General features: G+C 48.0%; 1 protein-coding gene across 1 annotated transcript in view; it reads left to right on the top strand.

Annotated features, from left to right (window-relative positions):
* Window positions 1–20,651, top strand: part of PLCH1 (phospholipase C eta 1) — a 44,442-nt gene that overhangs the window by 10,709 nt on the left and 13,082 nt on the right. Inside the window, exons 2-10 of the mRNA XM_066326464.1 lie at window positions 8,323–8,469; window positions 8,800–9,043; window positions 10,275–10,404; window positions 12,875–13,045; window positions 14,845–14,938; window positions 16,114–16,317; window positions 17,515–17,635; window positions 18,510–18,681; window positions 20,138–20,245. Coding sequence (XP_066182561.1) covers window positions 8,323–8,469; window positions 8,800–9,043; window positions 10,275–10,404; window positions 12,875–13,045; window positions 14,845–14,938; window positions 16,114–16,317; window positions 17,515–17,635; window positions 18,510–18,681; window positions 20,138–20,245 — 1,391 coding nt within the window. The remainder of the gene's footprint in view (window positions 1–8,322; window positions 8,470–8,799; window positions 9,044–10,274; window positions 10,405–12,874; window positions 13,046–14,844; window positions 14,939–16,113; window positions 16,318–17,514; window positions 17,636–18,509; window positions 18,682–20,137; window positions 20,246–20,651) is intronic.

Below are 20,651 nucleotides of genomic sequence, written 5' to 3'. Positions count from 1 at the left end.
CGAGCCTTTGCTGTGGCAGGTTATCAATACCAGCACGGCAGAGAATGGGCTCAGAGGTGTTCCCACATTACCAACAGAAACATTGATCAGCCTGAAACCCAGACGCACAAACCAGCATCGTTTTCAGTAATAAAATCACTTCGGTGTTTGAGACTGTCAATTCATTGTTTGCCCACAGATGACTCACTGTCGGTGACTTGCACCGAGGTAATTTGAAATAGAATAGATAAACACGTTTCTTTCGCAAAATGACTATTTCTGAGGAGAACGAATAAATTAGTTCGTATCATCTGTTGCACTGCAGTCTCCATTCATTATTTTTAAAGGTTAATTAACTTCACCTTCCGTTCTATTCTTTTTTTCCCCCTCTTCCTGGTCTCCAGGCGAGCCCCAGATGTGGCTTTGTTCGGCAGCCTGGGGGGAAGCAGTGCTCCCTGCAGCCTGGCTCAGGCCCTGGGCACTGCATCCCTGTCCCAGCTCTCCCGTGCCCTGTCCTTGTCCCCTCCCCAGGCCGTGGTGCTGGACAGGGGCTGAGATGCTGTCACACGTGCTGGTTGCTGATCAATTCACAGACATCAGAACTGAGTGTTTGCACCGAGCTGGGACAGGTCATCTGCACATCTCTGTGTGGGCACAGGAGCAAGCTTTAGGAAGGGCCTTTTGGTGGTGTTTTTTTTTTTCCCTTTTCTTTGTTAAATTGGTGAAGTCAGGTGGGAGGTGTGACATAGAAAGGGTGGTGTGGTGAACGAGGGGGTCTGCCCTAGCCCAGTATGTTGTGGTGGGAATTGTATTTGTTGTATCATACAGCACGGGCAGGCTGAGTACAAGGTCTGGTTCACCAGTGTGTGACGCTTATTTCTGGACTTACTGATGGTCTTAGAGGGCAGATAGGGGGTTCTGGCAGAGAAGGAGCTGGTGGTGTACTGTTCTCCTGTGCATCCAGAGGCACGGCCCCTGGGATGCCCAGCCTGCTCCCTGCCAGCGGGGAGCCTCCTGGAGGAGCCCTTCCCTGCCTTGGCACTGCCCTGAGGGAGGATTGCCCTCCTGAGCAGAGCTTCCCTGGCCCGGGGACATGGGCACAGACCCTGGGGACGGTGCCTGGTGCTCCGTGCCATGGTCACACCGCGGGAGGGTGCCCTGAAAGCCAGCCCCGACCTGGCACAGTGCCACCACACACCTGTGTGCTCGTCCTCCCCTTGGCAGGGGCAGAGGAAACTCTCCTTCTCCATTTCTTCCCACCTCCTGCTTTTTCCACTTGCTCTGTAGTGTCATCATCGACTGCTGTGCCCTCCCTGCTGAGGGATCCTCGAGGAAGAAAGGATTAGGATGTGCAAACTTAACTGTGTTTGCTTAATAAATCCGTGCTCCTTGTTCACCCCATTGATGTGACAATGTGCTTTGGCACATGGCCATGGCTGTGCTTAAACGATTGTGCTTTTCAGTGTTGACAAAGGGCTAATTCCATAGTCCTAATGGAAAACTTACAGTCCTCACCAGGGCTCTCACAATGGACGGCTCTGGTGGAGTTGTTCCTGAAGAAAGGATGAAACCTGGGCTAATTGCTTGAAGATAATGAGTGGAACTTTGCTGAGCTGGCAGAAGGAGGGGTCTTTGGGCAGGGGTGGAAAACATGCATTATTCATGGTGTCCAACAGGGCAACACCGCCCCTGTAAAAGAGGCACTGGCCTGGCAGGACATTTCTGCACTGCACAGTGCTCTGTGAAGTCTGGGTGAGGGAACAAAGCTTGTCATTAAGGATCATTCAGGCTCTTTTGGGGTTATACTGTAGTGCCAAGCCTTTGTTGGATGTTTCTGGTTCCTTTCTGATCTCTAAGAGCAAAAGAGGAAGGGGTCTCAGTCTGGGAAGGAGCTCTGAGTCCTTCCATGGTAAGAATAACTAAGGGTTGTCGAGGATCAGCTTGAGAAGGTGAAGAGCAGAAGCCTTTGACTTGTAATGTGAAAATAAGATGAGTTATTGGTCATCCTGGAAGCATTGCGCCTGCAGTGTCAAAAGGGGAGGCCGAAAGAGCAGCTTCTGTGAAATACGTGTTGCTCAGACTTGACTTCTGGGAGCTGCTGCTCCCAAGGTTTTGCATTTGTTCTGGATTTTTTTGAAAGAAAAAAAGACACCGCCAGACAGTTCCCAGACTTACAAAGAGCTGAAACATGCTGATGGATTTTGGTTGTGCTTGGGGTTGTTTCTCTATTCTGGGTAGTGAATGGTTTTGTTCTTAAGCTTCATCCTTTTTTTGTTTGCATATTATTTAACGACTTTACAAGCATGAGCTGCTTCCCAGAGTTAGGGCTTTCCTTTGATTAGACACCATTCACAGTTGTTTTGAGTAGTCTCAACTTGTGTTCGATTACTTGGTTTGATGCTCTGCATCTCCTGGCTGAGATGAATTGCCCGTGCCCTTTTCAGCTCTGGTGTCTCTGCTGGTGCTGTGTGGCTTCCTCGAGGCTTTCTTGAGAAATGCAGAAGTGTTAGAGATTGATTGTCCATCTCATGTCCATGGGCTTCCCAGAGATTACCATTAAATCCACTGTAAGAATCTTAATGTGAAACTCCGTGAGGCTAGAGGAGCTGCTGCGAAGCAAATTAAACTCTGGCATAAAAGATGAGCTGTGGCTGTTTAAACCCAACGCCAATCCTGGCCCTGGGCTGCCCCAGACCTGCCTGGGCCCTCTCTGCCCCCTGATCAGCAGTCAGCACCCTGATGGCCTTAGTGCTGTTCTGGGGGATTTACATCAGATGTGCTCTCTGGGGGGAACCTGGGCAGAAAATGGTGTGTAATGGCCTTACTGGAAGGGCAGACAGTGCTCAGGGGAGTGGGTGATGCAGGACAGGGGCGTGAGGGGAGTGCAGACAGCTGAGAACATTGCAGGGTTCTGGGGTTTGCTGTGGGTTTGGCTGGATGCAGGGTCACTGCTGGGAGCAGGGCAGGTCAGCTGTGGGCTGCCCTCCAGTGCAGGGCTGGGGGCGTTTTTGGAAAGGACCTTTCAGATCATGAAGTCCAACCATCAGCCCAGCACCACCACAGCGTTCATCACTGAACTGGGTCCTCAGGAGCCACATCCACTTGTTCTCCAAATGCTTCCAGGGACACTGACCCCACCACTGCCCTTGGCACCTGTGCCAGGGCTTCACAACCCCTCACAAAACACATGGGAAACTCTCAAAATACTGAATGCAGAGGAGAAGAGCTGCTGCTGCAGTTATCAAAGTAACTCCTGCAATTTATGGGTTCCTTTTATCTTTTCAAGCTTAATGTTGGCTTAAAGCAGTTGATGCCTATCATTTAGAAAGCCAGTTTATATCCTCTTTCATAATTATACTTCTCAGTGTTTGGTAATGCTCTTTATACCTTATTTAATCTTTCTGTTTTGTCAGATGGCTGTAACGGTAAGTCCATAAAATCAGGATGAGACCAGACCTTTTGTCATTTGGTTGCACTTTGAAATATTAATTTCTTAATGTACAGGAAAGTAAAAGAACTGTTTGTGGATAGCAATAAGAAATTTGTTTTGATCTTTGATTTCAAAGTAAACTGATTTGTCTCACAACAGTGGTGTAACATTTTGCTGTAAACTCTTGGCAGTAGAGTTTTGCTGTTAATTCAGAGGTAATAATCTTTTCTTGAATAACTAAGCCCCAAAATATAGTAGCAAAAAATGGCCGGGATATTTATTTAACCTTAGAGAACATGTTTTATGGGAAGGGATGTTTGTTTCACTGCAAGGATGTGCCCTCTATAGCAAAATGCTCTTTTCTTTGTTGGAAAATGCAGCTCCAAGTAATGTCTTAATTCCCTAAATAATTTCCTTCTGGTATCAACTGCAGGGTCCTGCACGCCCTGAAGTCTTTGTGGTGAGGCACAGGAGCAGGCAGATGTGCCCTCACCACTGTGACTGCTGGGAATGAAATGACATTAAACTGGATGGGTCAGGGACATCCCGGGGCACAGGGATATCCCAGGGCTCAGGGACATCCCAGGGCACAGGGACATCCCAGGGCACAGGGACATCCCAGGGCTCAGGGATATCCTGGGGCTTTGGGACATCCTGGGACACAGGGACATCCCAGGGCACAGGGACATCCTGGGGCTCAGGGACATCCCGGGGCACAGGGACATCCCAGGGCTCAGGGACATCCCAAAGCTCAGGGACATCCCGAGGCTCAGGGACATCCTGGGGCACAGGGACATCCCAGGGCTCAGGGATATCCTGGGGGCACAGGGACATCCCAGGGCTCAGGGACATCCCAAAGCTCAGGGACATCCCAGGGCTCAGGGACATCCCAGGGCTCAGGGACATCCCAAAGCTTAGGGACATCCCAGGGCTCAGGGACATCCCAGGGCTCAGGGACATCCCAGGGCACAGGGACATCCCAGGGCTCAGGGACATCCCAAAGCTTAGGGACATCCCAGGGCTCAGGGACATCCCAGGGCTCAGGGACATCCCAGGGCTCAGGGATATCCTGCGGCACAGGGACATCCCAGGGCACAGGGACATCCCAAAGCTCAGGGACATCCCAGGGCTCAGGGACATCCCAGGGCTCAGGGATATTCCAGGGCTCAGGGACATCCTGGGGCACAGGGATATCCCAGGGCTCAGGGATATTCCAGGGCTCAGGGACATCCTGGGGCACAGGGACATCCCGGGGCACAGGGACATCCCAGGGCTCAGGGACATCCCAAAGCTCAGGGACATCCCGAGGCTCAGGGACATCCTGGGGCACAGGGACATCCCAGGGCTCAGGGATATCCTGGGGCACAGGGACATCCCAGGGCTCAGGGACATCCCAAAGCTTAGGGACATCCCAGGGCTCAGGGACATCCTGCGGCACAGGGACATCCCAGGGCACAGGGACATCCCAAAGCTCAGGGACATCCCAGGGCACAGGGACATCCCAGGGCACAGGGACATCCCACAGCTCAGGGCCATCCCGGGGCTCCATGGCTCTCCTCCTGGCCTCAGAGATGTGGGCAGCGTGGCCACCCCAGAGAAGATCCAGCTGGCACAGATGGGTTTGTATCTGCTTTACCCTTGGGTACAGAAGCAGCTTCTCCTTAAGGAGAGGTTTGTGTCAGGGGTGATTCTCATGGCTGAACTTCATTTAAAAGTGCCTTTTGAATTCAGGTCTGTATTGCTTTAAAGGGTTATTTTGGGAGGAAAAAAGGAGACTGGTCTTTCATTATTAAATGCCATTAAACTCCAGGATGTCTGTTGGGATGATTTTAGACTGTCAAGTTTGTGTAACTCTGGGAACAGAAGTGAGTGTAGTTTTCAGGGTGTTTTAATTTTAAATTAAAGCTTCAAATATCATAGAGTTATGAAATGGTTTGGGTTGGAAAGAACCTTAAAGACCACCCAGTTCCAACCCCCTGCCACGGGCAGGGACACCTTCCTTATACATTGCATAAGCATAATTTTTTATTTAAACTTCCAGATTAATTTTCTTTGATCTTGTAACATAAAGTACATCGTGTTCTACTTTAACTTAATTCATTTTCAGACTTCGAGCAAAAAATGCATAGCTAGTCCTTGTGTTAGAAGAGTATCTTTTAATGGGAATCATGTCTTGCTTGCTCAAATTTTCATTTATGTCTGCATTGAGGAGGTGCTTCATTTACTCTGTATTCCTGGTTTATCTACAGGATTGGGTGTTTTTCTGGAACCAGCTTCCCTATTCCTTAGTGAAATGCTTCCTGAACTGCTCTTCTGGAGCTTTTTTGTGCCCTGCACTGCTCAGTACCTTCCCTGATTCAGATGCTAATGTGTGGTGTCTGGCAAGGGACCGGCATTAGCATACTGAGAATAGATTTGAAAAAGACCTTTTTTATTTGCCTGCTTATATTTTATAAATAGCCTGAAGGGGAGGATGGGGTGTTTTGTAAATGGTTTGCAGAGCTGAAATCCAGTGGGCCCGTGATTGCTGTGGCATTTCCATTACCCCAGTCCCTTCTTGAACGTGGAGCCTTTGTTATTAACACCTACACAGCAGAAATGATGGCGTGAACTCTCTTACACGTTTACTATTCTTTAAATGTTTGAAGTCTCACGGTATTTCCTTGGAATTGGGAAAATGCAAGCAGCAAAGAAGATGCTCCCTAGGTCCCTGGAGGTGGGGTTTGGGAGGTGGAGGCTGTTGAGGTATTGGGCAGGAACTGGGTTTCTTCCACTTTATGAAAGAAAGTGTTTTAAGATCTATTCCCTGTAACTGAAGTCTGCCTGAAGCATGAATGTGACTGCACCTATAACAATTCCAAATGTGGTGTGGAAATGTTTAGGCAATTGAAATGGTGAAGAAGGAACTGGATTGCCTTTTGTGGTTTTTCTTTTTCCCCACAGTTTTGTTGGCTGCAGTTACCTGACTGTGGCCCATTCTCTGCTTTCCTTACATTGAATAGACGTGGTCTTCTCCCTTCTGCCTTTTGCTGGCTGTTCTCAATGCCATCTTAGTGAAACTGGGCTGGGATTTTTTCTCTGACAACTGAGCTGGTGCTAATAGAGAGACTTATTTGAGACTTAATTCTTTTTGTAAGACTTTCTCCAGTCTGCTAGCCTTAGGTGCAAAGAAGCAGATTTTCTGCGTTGAGTAGCTTGTTGCTAAACCTCTTACTGAGCTTAAGCTCTGCTGGAAGTGATCTCTCTATTAGTGAAATCCAAAGGTGCCTGTGGTGTGTGTGCCAGGCTGATGAAGCAGGGCACGTTTGTGTACCCACACTCACAGGGAGAACCTCATTTCTGTGCTGGGACAAGTCGTGTTTGTCTTGGTAGGAATCCAAGGCAAACCTGATCTAAACTCAGTTCCACAGGGAAAGGCTGGGTCTGCCAGGAAAAGCCATTTCTGTGTGGATGTGCACAGGGAGTTTTAGAGACCATTTTTTTGCTTCAGTTCATCTTTCTTCTCTCAGGTTCTGAGTTTTCCATCCTTCGTGGTGTAAATGTTTGTCTTCCTGGTACTTTGTGCATTTTCAGATAATGCTTCCCCAGCCAACATGTGGATATTGTCCAACATCTCCTTCTGGCTCAACTTGTGTCACGTTTGTGGTTTATCTTAAAGCCTTTCCAAACTCACCTTCATTCAGCGTATGTGCTGACCCAGAGGGTGCCATTATTTATGGACATAATAAAGGACACATTTATTGCACTCCTTGAATGCTCTCAGAAGAGTTTGGGTCTGTTCAGCCCAACCTCAGTCCCGTCCTTTCTCCAAGAAAGAGAACTCAGGAAAAACTCCTTCTGATGGGGATTATTCCATGTGGGGTTTGCCTTGCCAGCTCCTGGTGAGTGAGGGAGCCAGGGAAGGTTATTCCAGTGCCAAGGGCTGTTCATCCCTGGTTTGCCCAATGTTTCAATGCTGCTCTGGCTGCCTGGGAGTGTGTCAGAGCTGGGAGAATAAATAAATCCCAGCTCTGGCAGAGAGGAGTGGAGCGTGGGCTAGCCTTTGCTCTGACACTGAGGAGCACTGGAGAGAGAAGTGCTGCAGAGAGGAAGGGTGATAAGAAATAAAGACAGACCCAGAGAGTTTATTTGGGAGCCAGCCAGAGTGTAAACAAATCACCCAGGGAGATGAATTTGGAGTGATACCAAGTGAGGAGAGGCTGTGAATGGATAAAACCAGAAGGTAATTTAAGAGCATGGATATATACTGAGATCAAGAGGAAATGCTATCTTGATCCTTGTGTTTGGAAGGCTGCAGGAGGGAGGATGTGAGATGAAATGGAAGAAATGGGTTTATTTTAGTCAAAACACAGAGGAGGAAAAAAGCCTTATCATGCAGACGGGATGGGTGGATAAAAGGAAATCATCCCAGTGTGTGTTCAAAGGTTGGTGGCAGCGTGGAGAGGGTGTGAATGTGTCTGTGCCATCGTGTGAGCCGCTCTGCCAGTGTCACAGCATGAGGGACAAACTCCAGGGCTACTGAGCCCAAAGGACTGTGGGGTTTGAATGAGGATCTCACCAGTCCAAACACGTGAAGTGCTGGGGTTTAAAATTACAGCGCTGTGCATAGTAATAGAAAAAAATGTAAATAAGATGAGCATGAAACAACTATAAAATGTTATCCTTCAACACAGATTAAAGTTTTCTTTGCCTCCTTTGTCGTGAGGGTGTTCTGACGGACGAGCTGTTCCATTTCCCTGTGTGGAGAAGGTGGCAGTGAAGAAGGAGAAGTGTCCCAGCACTGCCCACTTTCTGTCATTCGAGGTTTCAAGTCAGAACTGGTGTATGCCTGGCAGATGCTGGGGCGCCCGTTAATCATGTCATTAGTGGATGAGGTGGCTGTTCAGTGAAATTTCTTCTGCTCTGCCTCACAGTTGAAAGATGCATGAGTGTGATGCAGTCTGGGACGCAGATGGTGAAGCTGAAGAGTGGAACCAAGGGGCTGGTCCGTCTCTTCTACCTGGACGAGCACAGGACCTGCATCCGATGGAGGCCCTCCCGCAAGAGCGAGAAGGCAAAAAGTAAACTCCTCACGTTTCTTCTCATTTCTGGGGCAGTTGGGTGTTACAGTGTGAGCTAGAGAGCTACACAGGGGCTCGTGGGCTGAGGGGAGACACTTGGTGTCTGTCTCCCCTGCTCCCTTTCTGTAGCCTCAGGTGTTCTGGGGAGCTCTGGGGCAGCCAGCACTGGCACAGTCCTGGCAAGGAAACCTTCAGTCCGACAGGGCTTTGGGATGTGCAGATGTAACATTAATAAAGCTGAATGCCTCTGAGCCTGACTAAGTCAGAACTGTGAGAAGCAGGAAGGGGCTGGCTGTCCCAGCGTGCCCTTTGGTTTCCCTTTCCCCCCAGTTGTCATCGACTCCATTTACAAAGTGAGCGAGGGCCGGCAGTCGGAGATCTTCCACCGCCACGCCGAGGGCAGCTTCGAGCCCAGCTGCTGCTTCACCATCTACCACGGAAACCACCTGGAGACCCTGGACCTGATCACGTCCAACCCCGAGGAGGCTCGCACCTGGATCACGGGCCTCAAGTACCTCCTGGCCGGGATCAGCGACGAGGACTCGCTCGCCAAGCGCCAGAGAATGCACAACCAGTATCCTTTGAGGGGCCAGCCCTTCCTCCTGCTTCGTGTTCTCCTGCCTTGCTTTTCAGTCACCTCAGCACAGGGTGTCCTCTCTCCTGTGAAGTGACCAAACCCCTTCCACTGATTGCAGTGGAAACCTGAGCAGTGGGTTTGACACGGACACTTATGTGTGTGATAAACCAGGGGCTGTGCCTTGGGGACTGGATCAGACTGCATGGGAGTCAGGGGATAGGCTTGCATTTTGTTAATGAATTCCTTTCTGGAGGGGCAGGCCAGTTCTAGTTATCTGAATACCTCAGTAACTCCTGGCCATCTCTGTTGCTCTTGTGTAAGTCAGATGCCTGTGTCCTTCCCAGCCTCCATTGTTTGTCAGGAGCACAAATCCTTAAAGCTCCTTAAATGTCTGTTGTAGCCCAGTAGCCAAAGTGACCCTCCTGTCCTCTGAATGTTTTCTTCATGTGTTTTTCACAACAGGTTTTTTCACAGCAGTGATGACTAAAACGTTGTACACAAAGAAAACTCTTCCCCCAAAAAACAAACCCCAAGGCCATCTTAATTAAAATTGTAACCTGTGTGTTCTTCTGCCTCATGGAAATCTCCAGTGGTACTCCTGGAGAATAAACATATTTCAGGCATTTTTAATTTATATCTCCCATGTTTGGTTCTGATCCACAGCAGGCACAGGTCCATTGGGGTTGTATTGCATGCTCTGTTGCACCTGTCCTCAGCTTGCTATATTTAACCATGACTTTTCTGAGCTGCTCCTGTGCGCTGTATCTTCTCTCCTGTGAAACATCACTGCATGTCCTGTTTGTTTTATCCAGTGTGGCAGCTGGAGACTGCACACAGAATGGCCTTGTCCCACTCCAGCTACTGCAGGAACTTAGCAGGAGGTGCTGAGGGATATTTGTGCAGGGAGGGGTGAAAGGTGCTGCTTGGGAATTGAAGTTTGGCTAGAATGAAGGGACAGGTGGGAGAAGATCCCAGAGTAAACCCAGCAATATTTGAAAACTTTAGGGCACGTTGTCAGAGGAGGAACCAGAGGAGCATCAGAATGGGGAGTGCAGAGGGGCTGGGGTTGTGAACCGAGCTGTGAATAATTGCCATAAACCAGTTCCAGTTTTAAGCATTTGACTGAGCTGTAGTGAGGGCAGGGGCAAAAAGGCTTCTTTCCTGAGCTGCCCTGCCTCCCTTCTCCATGAGGAGATCCCCTGTGTGCCTGTCCTTGACACGCTGGCAGCTGGGTGAAGCAGACCTTCGAGGAGGCTGACAAGAACGGGGACGGGTTGCTGAACATCGAGGAGATCCACCAGCTGATGCACAAGCTGAACGTCAGCCTGCCCCGCAGGAAGGTCCGCCAGATGTTCCAGGTCTGTGCCTGGGGGACTGGGGGGACACCTGGGCTCCATTGCTGGCCACATCCAGAGCAGGAGCTGCACCTCGGGGCTGAAAACCCGGCACCTTGGGGCTAAAAACCCAGCACCTCGGGGCTAAAAACCCAGCACCTTGGGGCTAAAAACCCAGCACCTCGGGGCTGAAAACCCAGCACCTCGGGGCTGAAAACCCAGCACCTCACAGGCTAAAAACCCAGCACCTCGGGGCTGAAAACCCAGCACCCCGGGGCTGAAAACCCAGCACCTCGGGGCTGAAAACCCAGCACCTCACAGGCTAAAAACCCAGCACCTTGGGGCTGAAAACCCAGCACCCCGGGGCTAAAAACCTAGCACCTTGGGGCTGAAAACCCAGCACCCCGGGGCTAAAAACCCGGCACCTTGGGGCTGAAAACCCAGCACCTCGGGGCTGAAAACCCAGCACCTTGGGGCTGAAAACCCAGCACCTTGGGGCTGAAAACCCAGCACCTTGGGGCTAAAAAACCCAGCACCTTGAGGCTAAAAACCCAGCACCTTGGGGCTAAAAACCCAGCACCTCACAGGCTAAAAACCCAGCACCCTGGGGCTAAAAACCCAGCACCTTGGGGCTAAAAACCCAGCACCGTGGGCTGAAAACCCAGCACCTCGGGGCTGAAAACCCAGCACCTCGGGGCTGAAAACCCAGCACCTTGGGGCTGAAAACCCAGCACCTCACAGGCTGAAAACCCAGCACCTTGGGGCTAAAAACCCAGCACCGTGGGCTGAAAACCCAGCACCGTGGGCTGAAAACCCAGCACCTTGGGGCTGAAAACCCAGCACCTCGGGGCTAAAAACCCAGCACCCTGGGGCTAAAAAACCCAGCACCTCAGGGCTGAAAACCCAGCACCTTGGGGCTAAAAAACCAGCACCCTGGGGCTAAAAAACCCAGCACCTCAGGGCTGAAAACCCAGCACCTTGGGGCTAAAAAACCAGCACCTTGAGGCTAAAAACCCAGCACCTTGGGGCTAAAAACCCAGCACCTCACAGGCTAAAAACCCAGCACCTCACAGGCTTTTTCAAAGTCTCACGTTGTTCTAGACCAAGAGGCATCAGAACATTGTTTAAATGACATGAACCACACAGAAAAGTTACCAAATGTTACTCTTTCTGCTGGATTGTTTGTTTCAGCTCTGTGAACTGAATTATTCAGTGCTGGCATTGATGGACAATGAAGTTATTCTGTTGCTACTGAAATATTTTTTCATTTCCTTTATGGAAAATTGTTTAATAGAAACTGGCTTTATGCAAGTGATTAGGTTTTCTTTAACAACTTCCTCATATTTAGCCATTCAGATTTGATTGAATTAGAATCAATTTTTTACTTCTGTTGTCTAAAAACAGCTCCCATATTCCACCAGTCCTTCTGTTTACTGTAGGAAAGGACAGATAAGCCAAGGACATAATGGAGAGCAGAAAAAGTCATCCTCACTTTCCTAAACCAGTACCAGCTCAAAGCTGGTTTGCTGTAAAACATGGGAAAGTTGAAGAATCTTCTATGGTCAAAAGTGTTTTATTTGTCTGGCATAAAATCTCCATTAAAGATACATCTTTAGAGTCTGGAGTTACTCCCAAAGACCTGGAAACTGGTAGGGTGGTGTTGCAGAGATTATTGTGGGCTGTACTTGTTAGCACAGATTATAAATGTCATTTAAGATATATAATAGATATAAAATGATTTAAAAATCCCATTCAACACCTTTTAGCTGAGAATTCTTTTCCTCTCAGCTGACTTGCTGTGATAGGAGTTTGCAGTTCTTTTTGGCATGAAGATCCACTTAGTGCCTGCCAGCCATTCTCCAGAATATATTCTTTGTTTTGAAAATCCAAAGCAATCCTCTTAGGCAGATGTTCTCAGGAAAAAGCTTGTTTTAGTGTGTGCTAAGTACTGTTTTCTTCTCTCCCTACCTCTGAGGAGAAACAGCAAATCAAGACTGGTGATGCTGGGTGTACATTTTGGTGTGGGGTCTCAGTGCTACTGGGGCTGAGAGTGCTGTAGATTAAAGCATGTGCTTTTAAGACTCTGATACTGAATGTTTTAAGATAAAATACTGTAGTTGGGGAAGCCGTGGGTGATACTGTTATGCCTCTTGCTGTGTTTTGATCCAGGATAACTGCAGGGTGTACAGGAGGGCAAGAGATCAGAATAAAACCCAGGGTGAGCCTCTTTCTAGGGGAAACAAATTAGAAATTAAAGAAGGAAATCAGAGGTTCATAGGGAATCTGTGGCTTTAGTTTAGTAACTGTTTTCACCGAACCCCCCAGAGACGATGATATAATTTTGCAGTTGTTTTGCCCTGTTAGAATTTGTGTCTGAACAGTCCTGCAAACTAGAATTTATTACGTTTCCGTTGGTGTGCACAAATCCTGCTCTGTTTTATTCCCCGATTTCTCCTGTGCTGAGCTTGTTTACCTGAGTGTTGTTACCCCTTAGGAGGCAGACACAGATGAGAACCAAGGAACCCTGAACTTCGAAGAATTCTCAGTGTTTTACAAGATGATGTCCTTGCGTCGAGATCTCTACCTGCTGCTCCTAAGCTACAGTGACAAGAAGGATCATCTCACTGCTGAAGAGCTGGCTCAGTTTCTGAGGGTGGAACAGAAGGTACATCTGCATCCATGTCTGTGGCCACGTCCTTACAATCAAGTGTAGGGAAAGGGTTTTACAGAAAATATTAACTTGGGGCAGAGGGCAAAGCACAGATATGACAGAAGAGAATTCTGAAGGTTTTATTGTCTTTTGAAACGCTTCTAGAAAGAGTTTGAGCTGCTTTGGATGATTTTTGAAGTGCCCAGGGTAGTGGTGTGAGAGGGTGCTCAGGAACCTGGAAGAGGAGCACGTAGCAGAGGTGGAGAGCTGCCTTTGGGGTGCACAGGGACCTTGTGGAGCTGCTGAGGCAGCAGAAGGCTCGAGCTGACTGTCAGCTCTGGCATTCTGCCCCCTCCTTGTGCTCTGTGTGCCCTCCTGAGAGCACTGCGTGGGCACAGCTGTCTGGGGAACTGCTCTGCTCAGCATTGCTCCAGCAGCAAACCAGAAATCCTGTTCCCCTTCCCAGTGCCCAGCACTGGGAGGTCAGGGAGATTCCCCTGGAATGTTCCCAGTGCCAGCAACGCCCTCGGGCAGGGCAGCATTGCCCCAAGAGCTGATTGTGCTCCCAGCCAGGAGGCAGCTCCCCGGTGCCCTCACCCAAACAGCATTTTGGTTTTGCTATTGTCTGGATGCTTGGAAATCTGTGGACAGTCTGTTCTGCTCCATCTGCTACTCATTTGGCAAGATGTTAAATATTCTGCAGCCTGAGGACAGAACAAAAGCGGGTTGGGGTTTTTGTTAGCTTGCTAAACTGGCTTCTTTCCAGTTCAGAACTCCCTGTTTAGGAGAGCACCCCGTGTTGTTTTTAGTGCAGTACTTTAAAGTGTAACAAAAAAATGAATGGCCAAAGTCATCAGCTCTCAAGCTACAATTAAAAAAGCACAAATGAGTGGGCTTTTCCCCAGCAGATGCAGCTTTGGACTGTCCATTCCCATTCCTAGAGCACATGAGAACCCCACACTGGGCCAGCAAGGAGCCATGGGGGATAGCAGAAAAGTTAATTTGAGCCAGCTTGTACCAGAACAGGGCCTGCTCTGAGCAGCGTTTGCAATCAAACACCAACATGAGCAAGGATAATCAGTTATTTTTGCTACTGAATTGTTCTTTTTTCTATTATTCTGTGTAATTCCTGCAGCATCTTAGGATGGTTGGTTGAGCTGAGACATTACAAACAGTGAACAGGATGATGGCACAAGTAAAGTGCCAGAGGTTTGAGTGTCTTCCTGTGATATTGGTAGTGGAGAAATGAAATCCACCCAGTCCTTGTTCTCCCTTTGGTTCTCTACAACTCAAGGCAGTGAGGAAAGATGAGATGAGTGATGGGAGCTACTTTTTTCCTTTAGTTCTGAAGGAAATATAAGTGTCTGTTTGTAAGTGGCCCACAAATCAGTTAGAACCTCAGCTGTGGGCTAGCTGAAGCTGTTGACCAAATTTCTATTTGTTTCAGAAAAGCTGCTGTTTTTCATTTCAGAATTTAATTATTTCTCTCCTAGCCTGTGTATTACAGTGAACTCCCTTGGAAGTAATGAAATCATAGGAGTGGAAAACGCATGAAAATGAAATCCAAGCCTGCCAAATCTTTTTGCATGTCTAAGAAGATTATATTAAAGAATTTAATGTCATAGTTCTATTTCAGCAGTATTGGCTAGTACAATTATTAAGGCTGCTAAACAGCTAATTTTAATCTGGAGACTAAAATGACATAGGTTTTAATTGATGGCTGCCTCTCACTCATTTGTCTCCTCCAAGTTAAGTAGATTTTCACATGCTGGTGACATTAAAATCAGTGTACCTCCACTGTTGTTTTTGTGCAGATGAATAATGTGACACCAGAATATTGTCTGGACATCATACAGAAGTTTGAAGTGTCAGAAGAAAACAAGAAGCAAAATGTTCTTGGGATTGAAGGTAAAAGTTTTGATTTCAGAGTGAGTTTTGCCTTGCTCCACTGCAGTGGTGTGGAAGTGCTTTGGTGGTGTTTTGGTGAGGCTTGTGCTGTTTGCCTGTGACACAAAGTCCCCTGGATCAGCAGTCGGGAGCGTGGGTGTGCTTTGTGAGCCAGGGGGGATGTGTGTAGGTGTGGTGAGGCAGCAGCTCTCCAGCCATCCATCACAGCCATCCTCAGGAGTGGGGATGGCTGCCTGAGGCTGTGGGGATTTATTGCTCACTGTGTCTGTAAGACAAACTCTGCCATGCAGTTTATCTAGAGCCTGCTCCCAGCGAGGTGATGAAAGCCAAGAGTTCATTCTGCCTTGGCTCAGGGGATCTGGGATCCTGCACAATCCATTCGTTTGTGCTTCCATGAAGTAAAGTACAGATAGCTGCATTTTTATTGGGTTTTAATAATGATTCCCACTGTTTGTGAAGGCAACTGTAAATTGTATGCTTATTCAGAATCCAACCTAGTATCAACTCAGCCTCAGAGCTGGGATGAACTAGATTAAATGCCATGGTGTGTTCCTTTGCCCGGAAGGCAGCTTCTGTGGAGCAGCATAATGTGCATGGTGATTTGGGGAGGGGGGAAGTAGGACTCTTCCTCCTCATGGTATTTAGATCCTGGGTATGGCCTCCCTTCAACAAACTTCTGATGTGACCCAGGGCACTGCCCTCGAACTGAAATGAGGAAGGTAAAACAAACGAGCTGCGACACTTAATATTTCTGCAAGCATTTCTGCTCCTCTTAACCTGCTGCTGCAGCTGCTTTTGTCTCTGAGCTGCTTTCAGGGCTGGTATGGTTTGCACCATCCTTTGCAAATATTTTACGTCTTTCATTCTTAAAAGATGTATCTTTAAAACTTTCTCTGTTCAGTGCTGCTTTCATTCAGAGGGTTATAAATCAAGTGCCATCTTCTTGAATAAACGTGCAGACGAAAGAAGATGGTGAAGATTGGCTGGGTCAGCGACTTGGCTGCTGACCCACGGTTGTGCTTTGGGTGGCTTTCAGCACCACTGCCATTCACAGCACAGGAGTGCCAGCAAAGAACTAGATTAACAAAAAGCCATTTGCTTCTGAGCCCTGGAGCGTGTACCCAGCGTCAGCCGCGAGGGCACTCAGAGAGCTCTGCCTGTCCCTGTGCCCGCAGGCTTCACCAGCTTCATGCGCAGCCCGGCGTGCGAGGTGTCCAACCCGCTGCACCGCCAGGTGCACCAGGACATGGAGCAGCCCCTGTGCCACTACTACATCGCCTCGTCCCACAACACCTACCTGAGCGGGGACCAGCTGCTCTCCCAGTCACGGGCTGACATGTACGCGCGCGTGCTGCAGGCCGGCTGCCGCTGCGTCGAAGGTGGGCTGTATGGGGCTGCGTGGGGCTGTATGGGGCTGTATGGGGCTGCATGGGGCTGCACGGGGCTGCACTGGGTCAGGGACACCCTCCCAGCAGCGCTGCTGGGCTGCCTCAGGCACTGCTGCACTTCCTCACCGCTCCAAAGTGGGTTTTTCTGTTGGGAATGATCGCTCCGGGCAAAGCGTCACAGGCACCGGAGAATCACAGAGTGGCTGGGGTTGGAAGGGGATCTGGATCTCTCTAAAGATCATCCAGTTCCTCCCCCCTGCCACGGGGCAATGTGGAGATCGCGTTAGATTCTTGTTTCTTCAGATTGGATTCTTGTTTCTTCAGATTGGATTCTTGTTTAAGCTCTGCATGATTTAAATAATAACGAAACGTTAGTGGGTTTGTATTATTAGTGTTAGTAATTTTTCTTCAATAAAGAAATAAATAAAGTCTTTTGACCAAGTTAGATTCAAGATTAATTTTTTATGGCTAGCATTACAAAAAGTCATCTGGAAAAAAAAATATTGTTAGTCTCTATTTAAAAATTAATTAGAGAGAATGAACCTGAGAAAACTGGGTGATTGCCTTCTGCAGAACAGCTCCCAAGAACACTCAGCAGTGTCATTTGCTTCCCCTCACAGCTACTTCAGAGCCCAGGGAATAGCTCTGCAGCTGTCTCCTTGGGAAGTTTAACTGCCTGTAGAGGCAGCAGCAGTGACAAGTTTGGTGCAAATTCAGGGTACGGGCATTCATTAGGGAAAGCATTCTTGTGCTGGTCCATTCTACATGTGGATTTGATGCTGCTCTTCATACAGTCAGTTACAAAGCTGCAAGTTAAATTGGGAGTGGGAAAAGAGAAATCCTTTTTAAATAGTTTGTCTTCAGAAGCAAAAACTGCTTTCCCAAGGTAGCTGTAAACATTTGACCTATGACACCTTTGTAGTTTTATATATGAGGAAAAAACCTCAAATTAATACAAGGGGAAAAACAATTCTAGGAAGCAGAATTCTCACCTGAGCTAGGAAAAGACTGTCCTGTTAGTCTGAGCTCAGCTGGCAGGTCAGAGAAGATGGAATGAGGTGGCAAGAGGTGGAGTGAACCTTGTTGGCCCCTGCGTGGCTGAGCAGGTGAGCTCTGCTGGCAGCAGGAGCACAGGAATGGATGAGGCTGGGGGCATCTCTTAACGTGTGGCTTTTCTGTTGTTACCAGTGGACTGCTGGGATGGCCCAGATGGGGAGCCAGTGGTGCACCATGGCTACACCCTGACCTCCAAAATCCTCTTCAGGGACGTGGCAGAGACCATCAATAAATACGCCTTCGTCAAAAACGAGTAAGTGTGGGGCCAGGTTGGCAGCTGCAGCTGTTCTCTGCAGTTAATCCCACACTGAAAACAACCACTGAGCCCAGGAAGTGCAAATACTCCTTTAAACTCACCAGGGTTGATTCTGTTCCCCTGTTTATGGCCCATGCTCTGTTTATTGTTCAGCTGCACAAACACTTCCCATCAACTGAAGGAGACAGTTCTGCCTAAGTTGAACCTTTTGTGCTCTTAAACTCAGTAAGACTTTGGACAGTCTGACACTGCTGATTATCTTTCAATAGAACTCCCCACTCACATCCACAGGGAAATTCTCCGGAAAAATCAATCCTGTGATGTTCTCTACCTACTGAAAATACTTTATTTCAGCAGGAAAATTGAAAAGCTGTCATGTGTACTGTGAGGAAATACTGAGGTGTGGGATAGTGTTCTGAATCTGTTTCATTTGCCATGGTGCTTTATAACAGTTTATTATGAAAACTGTGGTCTGCAACCATATATATAATATACACACAGAGTAGTCTCAAATCATGAGTGGGTGTAGAGAATTTTGAGTAGTTTAAAGAGAATAAAAGGAAAATCCTTCCTTTTCTTTTTTAAAAAATAAAAGTACCCAGCAATGGATGTGTGGGGAAAAAAAAACCAAGCAAGCCCAAAAATTTGATGGTATTGATAAAAAATACGAGGTGGTACTTTCAAAACTAAAGGAGTTGTTTTCATTATTTGGTGTGGGGTTCCTTGCCACAGAACCCTGGGGCTGCCACGAGTTTAGAAAACAGTGGGGCAGATTTGTGGAAGGACTCAGCTGTTCCACTCCCAGGTGGGGTGGTCAGAGTGCAGTTGTCTCTCCACACTCAGCTGAGAGTGTCTGGGCCTTTGTTTCCAGGTTTCCAGTGATCCTGTCCATTGAAAACCACTGCAGTATTCAACAGCAAAAGAAGATTGCCCAGTACCTGAAGGAGATATTTGGTGACAAACTGGACTTGTCATCTGTGAGCACTGGAGATCCCAGACAGCTTCCCAGCCCTCAGGATTTGAAAGGGAAAATCCTAGTGAAGGTAACTTGCTGCTGGGCATGTTCAGAATGTAACAAAAGTCAGCTTGTGATATTTATTGTAGGTTTTCTTTGGAGGACCAGTTCATATCCCTTTAGCATCTAAACATTCTGTTGTCTGACAGTCCTTCCTTGGACAAAGTACTTTGGAGTGATAGAAAAGTGAATATTTCCTGCCTTTTTCCTCACTCAGCTCAGAGCTGCAGTTCATGGGATGGAACTCTGTTCATGGTTCACCTGCTGTGGTTATGGGAGAAGAGCAGCTCAGGAGCCCCAGAGCCCTGGAGTTGGTGCTCTGGGCAGGATTAATTGTGTGAGCCTCTCACTCCAAACACGTTGCTCTGAAAGGAATTCCAAAGGCCAGGATGAGTAGAACAGGGAAGAAGCTCAAGGCAGACCTTTGGGAGGATGATTAATAGATTCTGCCCTATTAGATTGTCTAATTTACCTGGACACAGGGGGGCAATTACTTCTGAAAGAGCTCTCAGGATACTCTGGCTTTCCCTCTGTGCTTGGCATCAGTCTGGCTGCAGGGATTCCCGGTTTGAGCATGCTGCAGTGCACAGTACAGAGCTGACCCTGAATTAGGAGCCCTTTGAGTGCTCAGCCGTGATTTTGCATTTCACTGCATCGTTTTTCTGGGGTGGCTGCTGGTTAATGAGCTGTGCAAACACGTGGGGCTGGTGTTGGAGGGATCCACAGGAAATCGTGTGGAACGTCACTCCTGTGAGAAATCTCAGGGCACTGCACTAAAGGCAGGAGAGGCTGGGTGCGCTGGGTTCTCACCTGAACTTCTGAGCTGGCTTCTGAGCATGTTTGGGGTTGTAATTTCAGTGTGATCCTCCAGCTCTCACTGCTGGAGCCCTGTGGGTACAGACTGCTGTGGAGCTGAGCTGTTTTCAGAATGAGAAATTCTATCTCGAGCATGACAGGGTCCCTGCACAAAGCCCCATCTCCCATCCCTGCTCAATTTAAGCAGTTCTACTGGAAAAGATAAAATCAGATTTAGGAATCAGTACCTGGTTGAGAAGTAAGCCAGCTTCTCATCTTTTTGCTATTGTTTTTGCTCATTTTATACATTTCCTTTGAAAGGCAGTATTGATTCACTAGCCAAGCAATTTCAAATAAGGGCATAGTTTTCACCCTCTAAGTGACTCTAAAGAGTAACTCTAATAACACTCTGGGATTTAAGCCAGTGTAAAGGTACCAGCGTGACCCACTCATTAGCAGCAGCATTATTAATTTCAAAATTCAGCCTAAAAATCAATTGTCTGCATTTCTACAGAAATCTGAGTGTCATTCCTGTCTCCCACTGATGAAGCAGGTAGGCTGAGAACATTTCTGTGCACAGAAGTTTAGTAGGTGATTTATTTAGGAGCAGATGGTGAAGCAAGAGGAGCAGACTGGTGCACTAAGTAGCACTGACTACATTTATTTGGTGTGGTTTTTCCTCATTGCAGGGTAAGAAGTTGCCCTGCAGCCTTGGAGCAGATGCTGAGGAAGGAGAAGTTTCAGAAGAGGACAGTGCTGATGAAATTGAGGACGACTGCAAGTTAAAGCCCTGCTTTGTAGGTGCCCACAGTCAGTTCCCAGAGTGTGACAGCTCTGCATTTCTTACATGCACTCTCCATGTCCTAGTTAGAGTTGTTAGCAGAGTTTTTCATTCATAAGTTTTTAATTCCTGTGTCAGGCCCATGCTGTTCTATAGGATTCACTTCTATTTTAAGTGCCTTACATAAGAGACTGGTTTGAGTCTGTATAGTCTGGATGACTGTTAACAGGACTCTCTGCCTTTTTTAACTGTTTGGAGCAGGAATCTAATGCTAAGGGTGTCTGTAAGTGCATTAGCTGGGAATTCTTGCTCTTCTGAAAGAGAATGTGGGGCTTGTGACAGCTGTGAGGCAGAGAGAGCCCATGGCCAGGTCCTGGGGGATCTGGGGGGACTGAGCTGAGCTGGGAGGGCTGAGGGGAAAA

Source organism: Sylvia atricapilla, chromosome 10 (assembly GCF_009819655.1).
Source record: "Sylvia atricapilla isolate bSylAtr1 chromosome 10, bSylAtr1.pri, whole genome shotgun sequence".
NCBI classification, from domain to species: Eukaryota; Metazoa; Chordata; class Aves; order Passeriformes; family Sylviidae; genus Sylvia; species Sylvia atricapilla.
This window is presented reverse-complemented; position numbering and strand designations above follow the sequence as displayed.